The sequence below is a fragment of the Mobula birostris genome, chromosome 9 (genome assembly GCF_030028105.1).
Source record: "Mobula birostris isolate sMobBir1 chromosome 9, sMobBir1.hap1, whole genome shotgun sequence".
Lineage (NCBI taxonomy): Eukaryota > Metazoa > Chordata > Chondrichthyes > Myliobatiformes > Myliobatidae > Mobula > Mobula birostris.
In genome coordinates this window covers 147914904-147934750 of record NC_092378.1, presented here as the reverse complement: position 1 = coordinate 147934750, position 19847 = coordinate 147914904, and the positions used below count along the sequence as shown (strand labels likewise).

At 47.3% G+C, this 19847-nt stretch overlaps 1 protein-coding gene across 1 annotated transcript in view; it reads right to left on the bottom strand.

The window, feature by feature from the left end:
- Window positions 1–12544, bottom strand: part of LOC140202451 (cytochrome P450 2K3-like) — an 82468-nt gene extending 69924 nt beyond the window's left edge. The window contains 1 exon segment of the mRNA XM_072267316.1: window positions 12327–12544. Within this exon segment, the coding sequence (XP_072123417.1) occupies window positions 12327–12527 (201 nt within the window). The 5' untranslated portion in view covers window positions 12528–12544.
- Between the last annotated feature and the right edge of the window lie 7303 nt (window positions 12545–19847).

Below are 19847 nucleotides of genomic sequence, written 5' to 3'. Positions count from 1 at the left end.
CCTCCTCTTCCTTAATATCAAGATGCTTCAGAACATCAACCTCACTCATATTGTCCTCACCTTCATCAAGTTCCCTCTCATTGGTGAACACCAAAGAGAAGTATTCATTGAGGACCTTGCTCACTTCCACAGCCTCCAGGCACATCCTTCTACCTTTATCTCTAATTGGTCCTACCTTCACTCCTGTCATCTTTTTGTTCTTCACATAATTGAAGAATGCCTTGGGGTTTTCCTTTACCCCACTCGCCAAGGCCTTCTCATGCCCCCTTCTTGCTCTCCTCAGCCCCTTCTTAAGCTCCTTTCTTGATACCCTATATTCCTCAATAGACCCATCTGATCCTTGCTTCCAAAACCTCATGTATGCTGCCTTCTTCCACCTGACTAGATTTTCCACCTCACTTGTCACCCGTGGTTCCTTCACCCTACCATTCTTTATCTTCCTCACTGGGACAACTTTATCCCTAACATCCTGCAAGAGATCTCTAAACATCGACCACATGTCCATAGTACATTTCCCTGCAAAAACATCATCCCAATTCACACCTGCAAGTTCTAGCCTTATAGCCTCATGATTTGCCCTTTCCCAATTAAAAATTTTCCTGTCCTTTCTGAATCTATCTTTTTCTATATGTTAAAGGCATGGAGCGGTGGTCACTGTTCCCCAGATGCTCACTCACTGGGAGATCTGTGACCTGACCCGGTTCATTACCTAACACTAGATCTAGTATGGCATTCCCCCTAGTCGGCCTGTCAGCATATTGCGACAGGAATCCGTCCTGCACACACTTAACAAACTCTGCGCCGTCTAAACCCTTGGAACTAATCAGGTGCCAATCAATATTAGGGAAGTTAAAGTCACCCATGATAACATCCCTGTTATTTTTGCACCTTTCCAAAATCTGCCTCCCAATCTGTTCCTCCGAATATCTGCTGCTACCAGGAGGCCTATATAATACTCCCAATAGAGTAGCTGCTCCCTTCGTTTTCTTGAATTCTACCATTCAGACTCAGAAGAGGATCCTACTACATTACACACCCTTTCTGTAGCTGTAATAGTATCCCTGACCAGTAATGCCACCCTTCCTCCCCTTTCCCCCCCTCTCTATCCCTTTTAAAGCACTGAAATCCAGGAATATTGAGAATCCATTCCTGTCCTGGTGACAGCCAAGTCTCCTCAACCCCAGTTCTCAGCCTTCTCCCCATAACATTTGATGCTATGTCCAATCAAGAACCTATCAATCTCTGCCTTAAATACAGCCTACAATCTGGCCTCCACAGCTGCATGTGGCAACAAATTCCACAAATTCACCACCCTCTGGCTAAAAGAAATTTCTCAGCATCTGTTTTGAAAGAACCTCCTTCTATCCTGAGGTTGTGCACTCTTGTCCTATACTCTCCCACCATGGAAAACATCCTTTCAACATCTACTCTATCTTTCAACATTCGAAAGGTTTCAATGAGATCCCCCCCCCTCAACTGTCTGAATTCCAGCGAGTACCGACCCAGAGCCATCAAACGTTCTTCATATGATAACCCTTTCATTCTTCGAATCATCCTTGTGAACCTCCTCAGGACTCTATCCAATGTGAACACATCTCTTCTATAACCAGGGGCCAAAAACTGTGCACAATACTCAGGGTGAGGCCTCACCAGTGCCTTATAAAGCCTTGCTTTTGTATTCTAGACCACTTGAAATGAATGCTAACATGTCATTTGCGTTCTTCACCACAGACTCAACCTAAAAGTTAACTTTTAGGGTGCTCAGCACAAGGATCCCCCAAATCCCACTGCCTCTCAGATTTTCCGATTTTCTCCCCATTTAGAAAACAGTCTACACATTTATTTCTATCACAGTGCATGACCGTGCATTTTCCAATGTTGTATTTCATTTGCCACTTTCTTGTCCATTCTCCTAATCTGGAATGTGGTTTTGACCATGGAACAAGAACATAAAATATAGGAGCAGAACTAGGCCAATTTCTTGCCTGTTCTCATAATATGTCTGAGTCCATTTGCAGCCTTCCTGTTTCCTCAACGCTACCTGCCCCTCCACAAATCAGAGAACTTGGCAACAAAGCCATCCATTGCATCGTCTAAATCATTGATATACAGTATAAAAAGAAGCAGTTCCAACACCAACCCCTATGGAACACCGTTAGTCACTGCCAGCTAACCAGAAGCGGATCATTTTATTCACACTCGCTGCCTCCTACCAATCACCCAGTGCTCTAACCATATTAGTACCTTTCCTGTAATACTATGGGCTCTTAATTTGGTAAGCAACCTCATGTGTGGTACATTGTCAAAAGCGTTCAGAAAATACAAATATACAACCTCTACTGCATTGCCTTTATCTATCCTACTTGTAATCTCCTCAAAGGATTCCCATAGGTTCGTCGGGCAGGATTCCCTGAAGGAAACCATGCTGGATTTGTACTATCTTGTCCTTTGTCACCAAACACTCCATCTCATTCTTAACAATTGACTCTAACTGTCCCAACCACGGATTCGGCAGCCCAGCAGATACGGCGATTGCGCTTGTGAATATGCACGTGTCAGCTTAATTATTATTTCATTGTGATAGTATTTAACTCCATTCTTTTCGTTGTAGTGCTTGTTTGGACTTAAACACAGCACAGCAACGCTTCGCTTCCTGTTTGCATTCGGCCTAGCTTGAGAAATTGGATTGTCGAGTCAAGAGACTCTGAAGACTAGTGGCATTCATTTTATATTTAGTTGTTCTTTTCAGCCGCAGTGTAGGTTTCTTTTTCCATTTGAGAGTTTCAGTTTGCGGCCCTGTTTGGCCGAGTGTTTATTGTTTTCTTTCCCCTTTTACTCTGTTCGCATTAAAGTCTGAACTATCGACCCGCTTCGGTATATCTCACTTCGTACTTGGGCCATATCCGAACCAGGTTACAGAAAGTCTCAACCACACAGAGATGGACCCAGCAGAGAGAAAGCAGCTGATCTTGGCTGTGAGGTTCGTTGGTCAGGTAGGAGACAAGCTACAGGCAATGGAATCTGTTCTCAGTGAATTTACGGAGGCAATCTCGTGCCGAAAGCCCAGTTTCATTTGAAGGAACAGGTATCATCCCTAGCCGCAACGGTTGAACAATTCACCACAAACAATCGAAGTCAGGTATCTGAGATTTCCGCACTCACTGGCTGCCGTCGCCGAACTTACTGTGAACAGCCAGCATCCGCTAACAGCCATTAACGTTCTTGCCAACGCAATTCAGCCGCCTCTGGCCGCCTTAGTCCCACTCCCAGCATTTTGTAGGTCCTCTTACTGCTGCCCCGACAATCCCTGCTACTAATGCTCCCGCTCCCGGACCAGAGCTGACTCCCACGCCTGTACAGGAACCGAGCATTCCACCACCGGGCAGATATTCTGATGATCCCGATGTTTACAGGAATTTATGCCCATTGCGAGCTGACTTCCCAAGCACAGTCTGGTCGTTTTGGTGGTGATGCGCGAAAATTGGCCTACATGAGTCATTCTCGATGGACCTCCACTCAGCCTGTTCAACGCTTTACGGGAGCAAGGATACCCCGCAGCCCAGTCGTTCCGACATTTCTTAGCGGAGTTAAGGAGGATATTTGATGTTCCAGTACGGGGTCAGGAAGCTGTCCACCGACTGTTGGACCTGCACCAAGGCAGGGGAACGGTGAGAGCCAATGCAGTTAAATTCCGTACCCTTCCAGTAGAGACGGGTTGGAATGAGAGACCGCTCATCACTGCCTTCCCGCGTGGGCTGAACGCAGGGTCCGGCATGAGATCGCTGCCCGGGACGAGCAGGATAGTCTGGATGACCTGATTAATCTGGCTATTGGAGTTGAGGAACGGGTGACTGAGTGGCGCAGGGAAAGAATGTTTCAAACTTCTTACTGTGATCTTCTGATCACTGTGTTTCCTCGGCCTCTTCCACCCTCCGCCCCCTCCTCACCACCCAGCCCAGGAAGGAGCCGATGTAAGTGAGGCGCATGGGCTTTTCTCAGGAGGATTGAGAGCGGCGCGGAAGAACAGATGCCCGCCTCTATTGTGGTGATCCAGGACACTTCCGGGCGGCATGCTCCAAGCGTCCAGTAAAAGAGAATACCCGTCAGCAGGGAGGGGAATCCTGACGGGTTCTCTCCTCAGTCAGCTTTCCCTAATTCTGTAATGCTCACAGCTTCCTTGTCATGGAGGTATCAAACCCATGAACTTGAGGCGTTTATCGACTCCAGTGCAGCTGGGAATCTCATGGACATCTCTCTCGCTCAAAGATGGGGAGTTCCAACTGGGGTTTAAGAGAAAAAATCTACGTCAAGGCGCTGGACGGTCGACCTCTGGGAACCGGCGAGACCACCTTTCCACCCAAACCCTCCACCTGGTGCTCGATGGCAACCATCATGAAGAAATATCTTTCTATCTGGTTAATTCACCTGAACTGCCACTGGTGCTTGGTCTCCCCTGGTCATCCCGACATAACCCACGGATGGATTGGTCTCTGAAAGTACTGCAAGAGTGGGGACCAGCATGCCTCTCTAGCTATCTGGGTCCGGCTCAAGCTCCGTTCCATGAATCTCGTCCTGTGTTAGCTAAGGATGTGGACCTGTCTGGGCTTCCGGCTGAATATACGAATCTCCTTGATTTTCAGTAAAAGAAAGGTCACCGCCCTGCCCCCACACCGGCCATACGACGGTGCCATAGACCTCCTACCTGGCACCTCCCCGGGGCCGGCTCTTTTCCCTCTCTCGTCCTGAACGGTGGCCATGGAGGAATACATCAAGGAGGCATTGACCATGGGCCCGTTATGAGTACCCGCTGATGCCGTTTGGTCTGACAAAAGCCCCCGCTGCATTCCAGGCCTTGGTTAATGATGTGCTCAGCGACATGTTGAACCAGTTTGTGTTTGTGTAGTTAGATGACATCCTTATCTCTTCCCGTTCTCATCAGGAGCACGTCCAGCGTGTCCGGAGAGTTCTCAGACGGCTTCTTGAAAATAACCTGTACGCCAAGCCTGAAAAATGTGAATTCCTTGAAGACCAGTTGTCGTTTTGGGGCTATATACTTGCCCCATCCAGTATTCAAATGGACCCTAGTAAAGTTCAGGCAGTTGCAGAGCGACCCAAAACGTCTACAGTCAAACAGGTACGGCGCTTCATGGGGGTTGCTAACATTAATCGCCGCTTCATCCGGAATTTCGGCTCTGTTGCGACTCCAGTTAATGCATTCACCAAGAAGACCTCGGCAGGATTCCATTGGGCGGATGATGCCGACCAACCATTTTCAGAGCTAAAGCGACGTTTCACCAATGCCCCTCTGCTGCAATAACTAGACCCATCTCAGCCACTCATTGTCGAGGTGGATGCATCCGATGTCGGCATTGGAGCTGTCCTCTCTCAGCGTTCGTCTGCGGATAGCCCTGTGCCTTTCTTTCCCGTCGTTTGACTCCGGCCGAGAGAAATTACGATGTTGGGAATCAGGAAATTCTAGCTGTCAAGGAGGCCCTGGGGGAACGGCGACACCGTCTGGAGGGGGCAGAGCATCCATTCTTGGTCTGGACAGATCACAAGAACCTTTCCTATATCCAGGCTGCTAAGAGACTCAATTCTCGTCAAGCCCGGTAGGCTCCCTTCACACAGTTCAATTTCATCCTCGCCTATCATCCCCGTAGCAAGAATGCAAAGGCTGACGTTCTCTCCCGGCAGTTCGACGGATCTGAAGACAATGCCGATCCAGAACCTATTTTTCCTCGCCCGTGTATCACTGCTCCGGTGATCTGGGGAATAGCGGCAGAGGCGAGGGCCGCCCAACAATCAGATCCATGCCCGGATGGGGGACCTCCCAACCGACTGTTTGTGCCTGCTGCGGTACGTTCCAAAGTGTCGAAATGGGGTCACTCCACCCGTCTGGCTGGACATCTGGGAATTGAACGGACGCGGGAGTGTATAAAGAGACAACTTTGGCGGCCGTCTATGTCCCAGGATGTCTACGACTTTGTATCTGCCTCTCCTGCCTGGGCTTGGAACAAGACATCATGCCAGCGTCCCGCGGGCCTGTCCACTGCCTGTGCCCCACCGCCATTCGTCCCACCTCTCAGTGGAATTCATCACTGGTCTGCCCCCATCTTATGGAATCGCTACAATTTTGGTCGTTGTGGATCGATTTTCCAAAGCTGCCGACCTCATTGCCCTCCCCTAGCTCCCATCGGCTCGTGAGACTGCTATACCCATGATTCAACATGCCTTTCCTCAAGACGGTGGCTGATCGTAGACCACAGATCACTTCCCGCTTTTGGAAGGCTTTCGGCTCTCTTGTAGGAGCCACGGGCAGCCTCTCATCTGGATTCCACCCCAATCCAATGGCCAGACTGGGAGTGAACCAGGAGTTGGAGACAACCCTGCGCTGTCTTGCCTCTTCCAAACCCACGTCCTGGAGCTCCCAGATGGTTTGGGCAGTGATCGCCCACAATAACCTCCAGACGTCCTCCATCGGTATATCTCCCTTTGAATGCCAGAATGGATTCCAGCGCCCGCTCTTCCCTGATCAGGAGATCGACGTAGGAGTTGCTGCTGCTGGGATTACCTACTGGGTCTAGCTGCAATGCAGTGGAGTTTTAAAAACAGTTTTCCTTTTCCCAGATGGGCTGCCAAGCACAGCTGACAAGCCTCCGCTGCCCGAAGCAAATGGTTTTAAGGTATCAAAAACCTAATTTGCCCCTTCTGCTGTCAGCTGAAAGAGTTTTGCTAGGTTTAGTAGGTAAGCTACACATGAAGGCTAGAAGCTGGTCCAGCAGAGCATTGGCCTCTGGAATTCCCTCTCTGTCACTCACTTTTCTTAAAATTGATGTTCAGGTTCAGTTCATTGTTATTCATCTAAATGAAGCAACATTGCTTCAGACCAAGCTGCATAGTACAGAAAATTCACGCATGAAGTAATATTAACACTATTAAATTAACAAATAATGAGCATTTATGACACAAGTTATAAGGTAAAGAGTATAATGCTACTGGCACTTCACGTGTGATGAGACCTTGGTGACTGCAGGAAGTTCAGTAGTCTTATGGCGTGGTATTTGAAATCCACACGGTTCTTGTCCAAAGCACAGCTACTGTATCTGCTGCCTGATGGTAGGAGGTCAAGAAGATTGTTGGACAGATGAGAAGTGTCATTGAAAATGCTAAGGGCTCTGTGTAGACAACGCTCCTGATAAATATTTCTGATGGGTGGAAGAGAAGCTCCAATAATCTTCTCAGAAGTCTTTGCAATCATTTGTAGTGACTTACAGTCAGATCTCTTGCAGTTCCTGTACCATTCAATGATGCAGCTAGTCAGGACACTCTCGATTGTGCTCCTGTAAAAATTGAGAGGAGCCTCGCTTGCTTCAATCTCCTCAGGAAGTGGAAAACCTGAAGTGGCATTGAGATCGCTCATTATGTTCATTCCCAGAAAACCCTTTCCTAGAAATGGTGCTCCTAACTTTCTCCATAGTTGAGCCATGTACTGTACGTGCAGTGAGGAGTGGTCAGTCAGCCTGTACCTTCCTAAAGTGCATAGTCACTACTTTGGTCTTGTGCACGTTGAGACTTAAGTTGACAGCAGCATGCCAATTTCTCAGTGGAGCTCTGACTTCTGTGTCAGCCATGAACAAAGCAACTTCTTAAAACATTACTCCTTCATTAAGCTTATCACAATACAGTTATCTCAATAATTTCAAAATACCTTTATTGTAGAGCCTCACCATCTCTGGGTGAGAAAAGTCTCCCTGAGATACCATTTAAATCTCTTAGCCTTGACTGCAAAAGTCCAAATTTCGAAAACAATTGGTATAAAAGTACATATGTGCGAACATTTACTACTCTGAGATGCATTTTCTTGCAGGCATTTATAGAAACACAACATCATTTTAAGAAAAAAATGAGACAAATAATAACTGCTCCTAGTGTGGGGCCTATGGCTTCTGAACGTCCTGCCAATGGTAGTAGAGAGACGAGGACATGGCCTGGATGTTGGGGGTCTATGAGAATGGATGCTACTTTCATATGTTGGTATTCGATATAGATGTGCTCAATGGTTCAGAAGACCTTGTCTGTGTTAGGCTGGGTAGTATCAACATCTCAATGTTACACCTTGAATGATAAAGTTCCAATGAAATTCTTTTAGATACTTTATGAACATTTTTCATTTACTGTATTCTTTCATAGCGTGTATCTTCATCTCGGGTCGAGATTATCATCAGATGTCCAAGTAAGTGTATGCACGGGTGCAATAAGACACCTGCTTGCAGCAACATTCCAGGCACATAGGATCACAAAACTTACACCATTATCTTATCCTGTTTAGAAGCCTCACCTGCGGTTGCTGTGAATATCAAGCTGTTTTCATGGAAATATGTATTTAGGTTATCTGATTCTTGTAAAAGACCATAAGACCATAAAGACACAGGAGCAGAATTAAGCCATTCAGCTCATTGCGTCTGCTCTGCCATCCCATCATGGTGGATTTATTAATCCTCTCAACACCATTCTGCTACCTTCTTCCCATAAGCTTTGACACTCTTATGAATAAAGAAGCTGCTAATGTACACTTCAAATGTAGTCAATGACGAGGCTTCCATAACCATCTGTGGTAAAGAATTACAATCATTATGAAAATCTATTGACCAATTCATGCTGAACAAAGCACTGAACCCATGGTAGGTGTTCAAATCCCAACCAATATCTCTGGAAGGGAAAAGGAGTTCCAGAATGTCATCACAATTAAATGTCCCTTGCCAATGAAGCACGATACAATCGTTATAACATTGTAACAGTCCAATTTTGCACAGCATGTTGGATTGTGATTTCAATGAACCAGAGACGTGTGCAAATCTCACCAAGGTCAGTGAGTGATTAAATTCGAAGTACTTCAATAACGTTAAAAGACCCGAACAGATTAGATATGGCAAAGTCATTTCCCATGGTAGGGGAGTCCAGTACCAGAGGGCACGACTTCAGGGTTGAAGGACGTCCATTTAGAACAGACATGCGGAGAAATTACTTTAGTCAGACGGTGGTAAATCTGTGTAATTTTTTGCCACAAGCGGCTGTGGAGGCCAAGTCAGTGGGTGCATTTAAGGCAGAGATAGATAGGTTCTTGATTAGCCAGGGCATCAAAGGGTACGGGGAGAAGGCAGGAGAGTGGAGATGACTGGTAGAATTGGATCAGCCCCGACTGAATAGCGGAGCAGACTCGATTGGCCAAATGGTCAGTACTGAATCATCAGTCCCCCTGTGTTACATTACTAGGAGCAACGTTGGCAGAGGTATCAAATCCTTCAAAATACTGTCGCAAAATCTTTTCCAGGCCCCGACAGAAGAAACGCAACTTTGTGACTCACAACATCACTGACAGTACCACACACCCTCTGTACACCAATGAACTTTTCCATAGCGATAAATCAACTGGGTACAATGAGACTAAATTTAGCACAGTTTGCAAAGGCCTGGTTACCAATCATTCTTGAAGTTGCTCGCATTTTCTCACTTCATCGATTCCCCCCACCCCCACCCCCGATTCACCTAACATTCCACTCACCTGGCCTCTCAGTTTTCCAGTTCTTCCACGCTCTTCTCCCACCCACCCACCCACGTTCCCCTCAATTGACTTCACTTAGAAATTCCATCTTGTTCCCCTTTCCCTCCCCCTCCTTCTTATTCTGGCTTCCCCTCCCTTCCGTGCAGTCACAATGAAAGGTATTGGCCTGAAACAATGACTCTTAATTGCTCTCCATAGTTGCTGTCTGATCTGCTGAATCCCGTGTGTGCCTTACTCTGGATTTTCAGTATCTGCAAAATCTTGTACGTTGATGTTGTGCCTAAGATCCTTGGGAGGAGGAGCTTAGGAGGATTATGGTGTCTATTGGCGACTCCTTTGTTTGCACCTTCGGAAACAGCTCGATTTCCGTCTTTAATATCTCTATTTTTACCTTTCAGGGTTCTTTTCAAGACCCTGACCCGGAGTTACACCACGCTGACCACGGTTCTTTGCGGGTCTAGGACCCGCTCTCGGGATTTCACGGGTGGCCGTAATTCGGCACGTCAAGGTCGCGGCCTGAGGGCTCATCTTGCCTTCGGACTGCCGAGATCTCGTGGTTCTGGAGAAGGACGGATCGATGGTCGGTGTTCGGGCAGGAGATCGGTGTGCCATGGGAGATGGAAGGTCTAAGGCTGTGGGCCCAGAGACCCGAGATCTTTGGGCACAGAGCTCGGGAAAAAAACCGACCCAGCGGACTTGTATCATCGTAAACGAGCCAGTTGTTTGTTATGTCTTCCCTCTCGCGGTGAACCGGAGAAACCGCCTTCTCCCCTATTAGCGAGAGAGAGAGCTTGTGGTATGTCGAATACCAGGTGAACAAGTAGTCTTTGGAGTACTGCAAGTCTATGTCTTTTCTGTTGCTTTGCTCACACTTGCGTGCTCAGTGACGGGTGTCGATGCTTTTGTTTGTCGGTGGGGGGAGGGGGGGGATTGTTGCTTGCTGTCGCTTACGCGCGGGAGGGAGGGGTGCTGGGGAGGCCTTTGGGGTTCTAACATTTAACTGTCATTCATTCTTTGGGGGCACTTCTCTGTTTTTCGTGGATGGTTGCGAAGAAAAAGCATTTCAGGATGTATATTGTTTATATTTCTCTGACATTAAATGTACCTTTGAAACCTTTGTAGCTTTACATCTTAGAATAACAAGCCCCCAACAAGACTGAACTGAGCAGAGTGACGATGCAACCAAGTGTCAACACTGGTTTGATGATAGTGATGGTGAGAGTCACCATAACCGCGTGTTAAATCATCAAACATCGGGACGTGAGCTCTGCCTCCAAGCTTATCTGGATGGTTGATAACAGCGTTCTCTACTGTCTCTTTGCCAGTCAGGCTCTCATTGTCCCAAGCTCGATGCTGAAGATTGGAGCATATTTCTCAGACAGCTGAAACAGTGGGAACCAGTTTCCATCAGCAATTAATTAATTAAGCAAATAAAACATTGTTTTTAATATTCATTGATACCACCACTTCATTGGAAATGGCCACTAGTGTACAGCCCAGAAACTACACTCGGTGGCCACTTTACTGAGTACACAGATACACCTGCCGTTAGTGAAATATCGAATCAACCAATCATGTGGCAGAAACTCAGTGCATAAAAGCAGGCTGAAATGGGGAAGAGGTTCAGTTGTTGTTCCGTCCGAACATCAATATGGGGAAGAAATGTGATCTAAATGACTTTGACCGTGGAGTGATTATTTGTTTCAGACAGGGTACTTTGAATATCTCAGAAACTGCTGATCTCCTGGGTTTTTCAGTTTAGAGTGAATATGGTGCAAAAATTTTAAAAAAAGCATAGCGAGTGGTAGTTCTGTGGACAAAAATGTATTGTTAATGAGAGAGGTCAGAGGAGAATGGCCAGGCTGATTCAAGCTGACAAGTAGACGGTGGTAACTGAAATAACCACGTGTTACAACAGTGCTGTGCAGAAGGACATCTCTGAATGCACAAAATGTCGAATCTTGAAGTGAATGGGCTACAGCAGCAGAAGACCACACCGGCTCCCACTCCTGTAGCTAATGAGTGTAGACCTATCATTCCGAACTCTCCTCTACAGTTGCTTCCAACATTCAGGGTGGCTGAAGGTCATTTTATCCATCTAATTAATTAATTTATTAATGTATTTGTTTAGCGTAGCACAAGTCCTTCTGACCCAACAAGCTGCACCACTCTGCAACCCAGCCAGTTAACCCTGGCTTAATAATAGGGCAATTTGTAATGACCAATTAACTTACTAACCGATTCGTCTTTTGGACTATGGGAGTAAACCGGACCCCATGCAGCTCACCGGGAAGGCACACTTTCGGAAGGACAGAAACATAGAAACCCTACAGCACAATAGAGGCCCTTCGGCCCACAACGCTGTGCCGAACATGTCCGTAACCTTAGAATTACCTAGGCTTCCCCATAGCCCTCTATTTTTCTAACCTCCATGTATTATACTCTGAACTCCGGACGTAGGAATCGAAAGGCGTTGTACGGTTTATTCTCGCAAATGTTTGTTTTACGAAAAAATCATTTCGATTAAAAATATTTGGTGAAGAAATTGTTTTGGTGTACCCTGAGCTGGTTTATCTAGTGTGGGTATTATCTGAATACTTTTGACAATGGGAATTTGTTCTGGAAGTTGTGAAAGTAAAGAGCTGCGTAAGCTTTCTAGTGTGTTTCTTGGAATACCGAGTTTAATCGCTAACATTCCAAGGCGCTCGGTAGTACCGATACACAGTGTCCAACAATTGCTGGTCTGGGTCGCGACTGCTCTTACCTCCATGAGGCTTAGGTGGGGCTTCTTTAGATCCAGGTGGCGGAGGTTCCCGATGATCGGAAGAGGAGTGGGTCCCGGGGGGAAGTTGAGCCCTGCGTCATATTCAGACCCATTGAGAAAATAAGGGAGAAATAGGGCGGTGAGGGCGCAGAGAAGCACGAAAGTCACAGTATCCAGTGAGTAAACACCGGCGAGTGACATCTCCCGGATCCTTTTGACTTACGGTTTCTTTCCAGCAATCAGGACCAGGATTCCAGAGCAAAAACTGAGTGAACTCGGACCTACCGTAATGCCCCGTCCTACAACTGGACAGACGTTAACTCAGGGTTGGCGGTAGCAACAATTGTAGTCACTCCTCACGGCTGCAAATTCAATAATACGCGTATCAGAGCAAATAACATTGTGTTCCTTTCGGGAAAGAGGTGACAATCCATATTTCACTCGCGTGAAAGAGTATTCTAGAAAGGCACAGCAAAGGTGGCAGTATCTGGTTGAAAAATTAGCGTATTATGTTAGAGGTTATTTGACATCAACCTGACTACATTTTAACTTAACCTGTGCCTATACAGGTCCGTTCGACTGTGAAATGGAAGAGAACATTATGGTTGGACCAATCACTGAGCGGGAGCACGACAGTTTCATTTTCACCGAGGGTCGCACTGAAGATGAAGAAGGCAGACCTTCGCTGCAGTTTTTCAGAGTTGGATTGCAACCAACCAACCAGTCTCTGACATTGAATTAGACGTTTGAACCAGTGAGCGGAATCCTGGTCGCCCCACTATAGGAAGGATGGTTGGACATTGGAGCGGGTGCAGAAGAGGTTTACCAGGATGCTGCCTGGTTTAGAGGGCATGATCTATCACGAGAGGCCTGAAAAACCTGGGTTGTTTTCTCTGGAAGGGCGGAGGCTGAGGGGAGATCTCAAAGAGGGTTATAAGATTATGAGAGGCATAGATGGAGTACGCAGGGGGGTACCTGTTTCTCATGATTGAAATACCTGTTACCAGAGGGCATATATGCAGGTGGGCGGTGATAGGTTCGAGGGGAATGTGTTGGGTAAGTTTTTTTTTACTCAGAGTGTGTGGTAGATGCCTGGAATGCGCTGCCTGCTATGGTAGTAGAGGCAAATATATCAGCCGTTTTTACGAGCCGTTTGGATAGGTACGTGGATTTAAGGAAGATGGAAGAATAGTTAATAGCTCGGAGGGATTAGTTTGAGAGTTTTGATGTGATTTTCTAGTAGCTTCTGCACAAAATTGTGGGCCAAAAGGCATGTTCCTGCGCTGTGGTCTTCTATGTTCTATGTCAGCAAACCCTACTAATTTCTTAATCTGCTTGGCAGAAGTAGTAGTGGGCCTGTCCTGAACGGTACGAGTTTTATCCGGATCCGTTAATAGGTCTACTTGGGAAATGTAGATCAACTCCTAAAAAGGAGACACTGGGAACATGAACCTCACACTTCTCTAGCTTGACAAATAATTTGTTATCTAATAAACACGGAGGAACCTGACGAACACGGGACACGTTCCTGATATGAACTTGAAAACAAATCTAAATATCGTCTAAATACAGAAAGACAACCTTGTTTAACATCTCCCTCAAGGCAGTATTAATAAATGCCCAAGAAACTGCGGGTGGCGTTAACAAGCCCGAAGGGCATAACTATGTAGTCATAATCCCCGGTATGAGTATTGAATGCCGTCCCCCATTCTTCACCCTGACGAATCCGAGTTAAGTAGTAGGCATTCCAGAGATCCAGTTTAGTGAAAAATTTGGCTGCTTGTTGGAGTTCATTAATGGTCAGGGGTAACGACATATAATGGTAATCTTGTTAAGATCCCCATAAGGAATACATGGTCTCAGACTGCCGTCCTTCTTGGTAGAGAAAGTCAGTGAGCAGGTCGACCGAGTATCCGCTCCGCTTACTCCGTCCCTTCCGAGAACCTGGTCTGACCAAAACAGCCTGGGAAGGCAACGCCCGATGGGTCGGCATCACGATCACCAAGAGAGCCGCACGTACCCGAACCGGAACCCTACGCTGGGGACCTAGGGAAGTACCGGGCTTTCTTACTGCAATGCTCCCTGGTTTTTTAGCAGCAGCCATGTAAGGACGCCACGGACAGATCAAAGATAGCATCTAACACGGGGTTGTTGCGAGGGAAGGCCTCAGCATGGCCCACCGCGATTTGGGATAACCAGCCAGAGACCTGCTCTGCTTTTCCAACCTTCATCTTTGAAATGAGGAAGTGTTTTGAACATCCCACTCGCGGTAAGGACGCCGCTAAGCGCCTACTGACTCCCCGTCAGGGCTCACGAAGTGTAGCTGAATACTCCATAGACTTCCGGATACTAGCGGCCGACTCAGGGTGGAATGACGAGGCACTCCAGGAAGTGTTTCGACAAGGTCTCTGTGACAGGATAAACGACGAATTGGTGGCGAGGGATGACGCAAATAGTGTCTTTGGTCTCTCCAGCCACCAGGCTAGATAACCGACTCCGAGAACGTCAGATCGACTCTCGTCCAGCCTGTTGATTTTTGGCGAATGAACAATTTTATACGAATTTATAACCCTGAACTTTGCCTGCATTTTGTAAGTTAGCACATTTTAATGCAATTTGGCTAAAATGTTCAGCTGTAATGCACCGTTTGCGCTAGTTGGAGGTCACAAACAGACAGACAGATCATGAGAGTTTTAGTAGTATGTGGACAGATGTTATTTGGCAAAAGTACTCTGCAATTCATCCCCCATGATATTAAGGTCAATTTGGGTGGGAGGCTGAGTGTTTGCGTCCCGTGGGGTCCTTCCAGGACATCCATAAATAATTTCAGCTGCAGATACCCCTGTAGTGGAATGTGAGGAAATTCTCATATGGTATAAAGCTAACGGAAGATTCAGCCAGCTCAGTCCGGTTTCGGACATTAACGTAGCCAGCTTATCTTTCCGGGTGCCGTTAGCCCGTCCCACTATTCCTGCAGCCTTCGGGTGGTAGGCACAATGAAACTGCTGTTCAATGTGCAGCATCTCGCACAGCTCTTTATTTATTTTTCCCTCAAAATGAGGGCCATAATCTGTCTGGGTACCCCGAATCTTAGTATAATCTCTAAGTAACAACCTTACCACCGTGGAAGCTTTAGTATTGGTGATCGGAAAGGCTTCAATCCATCTACTGAACACACCTACAATCACTAAACAATAGTTATAACAGTGTACACGCGGTAGTTCGATAAAATCAAGCTGAATACATTCGAAAGGACCACTTGGCAAGGGTTTTTTTTCCTGGGGCACATTTTACTCCTTTTCCCGCGGTTGTCTTTTGGCAAATCAAACAGGCTTGTATTTTTGCTGTGGCAGCCTCCTCCTGCCTTGGGTATCACCATGTGCGGAGCAAAATATTACTCATTCCCTCCTTGCCGAGGTGGGTGTCCGTATGCGGGCAATTAATAAGCATTGGTAACAAAGCATCAGGAATACAAACTTGGCCAACTGGGGTATGCCAGAGGCCTGTGGACACCGAATGTGCACATCTATGTGTCCTCCAGGGTTGCTTTTCTGAATTAGGGGCGATCCCCTGGAGTTTTTGAACTGTAGCCCTGTCTGGGGTGTCCGGCGCTCGTGTTACTTTGGTCATGGTGAAGGCCAATCGCTCTGCAGTGGAAACTATAATGGTCGCCTCCTGCGCAGTCTGCTTAGCTGCCAAGCCGGCCCTGTTGTTTCCTTTAGTCACTGCAGATTCGTCTTTTAGATGAGCCGAACATTTAATAATGGCTAATTTTTCGGGGAGGAGACTCTTTACATACGAGGCATTCTGGATGGGGTTCCCGGAGGAGGTGAGAAACCCCCGCTGCGCCCACAGTTGCCCAAAATCATGAGCCATCGCAAATGCGTAGCGAGAGTCTGTATAAACATTGGCCCTTTTGTCCTTGGCTAAAATACAGGCGCGAGTGAGAGCAAAAAGTTCTGCTTTTTAGGCAGCGACTGGGGCTGGAGAGCGCCACTTTCGAGCCTGTGGTTGCCATCGGCAACGGCGTAGCCGCAGAGGCATCCCCCGGTCTCAGAGACAGCGGAACTGCCATCCACGTACAGAGTGACCTGTGCCCCTGGAATAGCTGCATCTGAAAGGTCGGGGCGCGGTGAGGTGATGAAATAGTTCCGAAGCAGACAGTCATGAGGAGGTTTAGTCAACGCAAAGGGGGCCGTCTCTAAAAGTATAGCGGCGTTGATGGCATTACAGTATGCAAAGGTGAGGAGTGGGTTATTAAGTAATGCTATCTCATAGCGACTTAGTCTGGCCTGGGTAAAATGTTGGGTCTGGTGACAGGTCAGCAGGGCTACAATGGTATGGGACGAATACACAGCAACTGGCTGTTGGAGAGTGATGTTGGAAGCAGCCGTAACTAGGCAGTAAATGGCCGGGAGCATCTACGAGTAGGGGGGTAATCCCTGCGCTACGGGGTCTAACTTAGTGTAATAATAGGCAACAGGCCTGCACTTATCCCCATGTGTCTGAGTGAGCACTGCAGTGGCGCAGCCATCTAAAACATTCACGAAAAGCTGGAACGGACGGTCATAGAGTAGGGAACAGAGAGCAAGCGCCCTCGAGAGCGATTTCTTCAATTCCTCAAAGGCTTCTTTCTGTTAAGCATACTGGAAACCAGAGGACTCAAACGTCTTGTATACAGAGCAACGTTTGGAATCCACTGCCTACAAAAGTTTACCAGGCCAAGGAAAGCACGGATGGCTTTCGGCGTAGTGGGCAGGGGGATTGCAAGGATTGTGGTCACCCTTTCAGGCGGGAGCTGCCTTTCGGTTGCACTCAAAAGGGATCCCAGAATTCTCACTTGCCTTTAGGCTCTGTTTACTTTTTGTGTGGGATCACGTATCCCCACGAGTGCAGGGCATTCAGAAGTGTATTGGTATCATGTGCATTTGACGTTTCTGATGGGCTTGCCGGTAGGAGGTCGTCTGCGTACTGTATTACGGTAGAGCCCCCGGGAAATTGTAAATCTCCAAACTGCGTATGCAACATCTGCGAGAAAATGATGGGAGAGTGCACGAAACCTTGGGGTAACCTAGCCGAAGTGTACTGCTGATCTTGAAAGGTAAATGCAAAAAGGTACTGCGACTCAGGAGCAAGGGGATTTGCAAAAAAAGAAAATGCATGCTGCAGATCTACTATGGTAAAAATTTGGTAGTCCGGTGAAATGCTGTTTAAAAGCCTAGCAAGATGAGGGACTACCAGATGTATAGGCTGCATAATCTCATTAATCTTACGAAGATACTGCACTAACCGCCAATCTGGCCTTTCTGGCTTCGGAACCGACAAGATAGGTGTATTGCAAGGGGACTGGTAGGGGACTAGAATGCCCTGCTTACAGAAGGATTTTATGGAATGGGTTATGCCTTCAACCGCCTCCTTCTTGAAACTGGGGCGAGGCATTGCCGGCATTATAAACGGCATCTCCAGCGTAGGTTGCAGAGGGAGCAGAAGCGTTCCCAAAATCGCTGCCATCCTCCCCGGCCTTTGGGCGGCATTCGAGGACATTAGTGATCTCTAGGGGGCGCTGCAAGGCCTTTCTTAGAGCCTTCTTTATGGTATTCACCCGGTTTGCGTGTGGAACTGCCGCGGAAAAGGACTGCCAATTGGCATGATTTCCCAAAGCTTCCTTCCAACTTTCCTGCTCACTGGTGGTAAGAGCCATGCAGCACAAGCTAAAAAGAACCTGGGGTGTCGCCTGAAGTATTTGGATTGTGCCAATCATAAAATCGAGAAATCCCTCAGGATCATACACATTTATTGGGGCTTCCAAGGGGTATAAACCTGCATAGTAGCCTCTTGGTCCTGCTGTGCTGCATTAGGATTGGGAACAGTCCTGTTAGGACATTACCTTGGGATCCCACTCCCTCTTGGTCTCCTCGGACTCGCTATTACCTTGTCTAGTATGGGTGGTGGACTAGGGTCTTCGGGATCATCATTATCAGCACCAGAGTCATAGTCAGTATCGGCCTCAGGGTCTACCAGAGGCCCGTCTGCGTCGAAAAGGTTTCGTCGCCTCCTAGTCTGGCGACTATTACCTTTCCTTTGCCAAAGTTGTCCCCTGGTTCGGGAGGCTATTGGGCTTGAGGAGGGTGTATTCTGACGCGGCTGGGGTATGGGGATGGCGGCGCCGTGGGCTGGGGTCGGGTGCGCCAGATATCCTGCTCCTCAGCCTCATTATCATCAAACAACATGGGCAGTCCAGATAGGTCAAGAGGTACCTCAGTTTTACTTTTGCCAGTTTCATCTTTACCTTGTCGTCTATCCTTAACCTGCCTATATTTTGTTTCCCTATTCTGTTTTCCCTTATTCGTATCATAATCCTCACACAGTCCTTTTAATATCTCCCACGATTTCAAATTTCCTACACTGTCACATACACTATTTCCTCTGCGACGTGCATTGTACTCCCAACTATTTTGCTTAGGTCTGTTATTTAAGCGCCGGCTGGTGGCGCAAGGACACCGGCGCCGTTTCTCGGGTTCGAAACTAGTCGGGTCCACTCCCGAGTACGCTTTCCATCCGTGTCGGGTTGAGTGTCGAGATCGCAACTCGACATCGTAAAAGTAAAGGGATTTATTTTTAATAAATAAAAATAATCCGTGCCTTGTAAAAGCCATGAAAAAGACATAATCAGGGACGCATGTACGGACACGCAGACGCGCATGCATAGACTCGCACGCACGCAGGCACACTACAGAAAAAAATCTGTTATTTAACTCATCGGCCGTTTTTCTCCAGACATTAAAACCTTCCATTTTTGTCGGGCATTACGTTTCCAAATTGCTTCCTCTGCCTTCAGACATTTATCTAAGTCCCAGGTCCCACCCAAAGGCCGAATTTCACGACCCAATTTCTGATTTAGACATTCCGATAACCTTCGGTTATCTTTTCCTCTTTCAGGGTCATCTCCACATAGTTTAAATAATAGCGTGTTATTTACAGACTTATCTGATGTTGCCTCATACTTCCTAATCGGGTGGGTCATCCGTCTCCTTTTCTCACATCCACTTCAGGGTCATGACCTTCGCGTGGGGGATTTCCCCTCTAACAACCGGTCTAAGGCTGGATGCTGAGACAGGCAAATTATCGTAAGCGAACCCCAAAACGTACTTACAACATCCGGATAGACTGCAGGGGAGAGCCTCTTCCCCTGTGTTTGGCCAAACTTCTGCTCTGTCCTGTGCTGGTCAATTTACGCACCCCCTCCCCCCCCAAACACACACACACACATCAACTAGAATGGTCACCAGCTTCAAAATGCAATAGGTTACTGCTACTAACCCACTGCCCAATTCGAGGTGACGCACCCAAAGAAAAATGTAATAGATCACTTGATGATCCACTGCCAATTCTTCAGTACTCACAGACTTTAATACTCACAATACCTAGTCGGGTCCTCTGTTACCCCGAATCTTCTGACCTGTGGTACTCGGGGGATCCTCTACTCAGTTTTCGCAAGGAGTCTTTCAGAGGATTACCCGC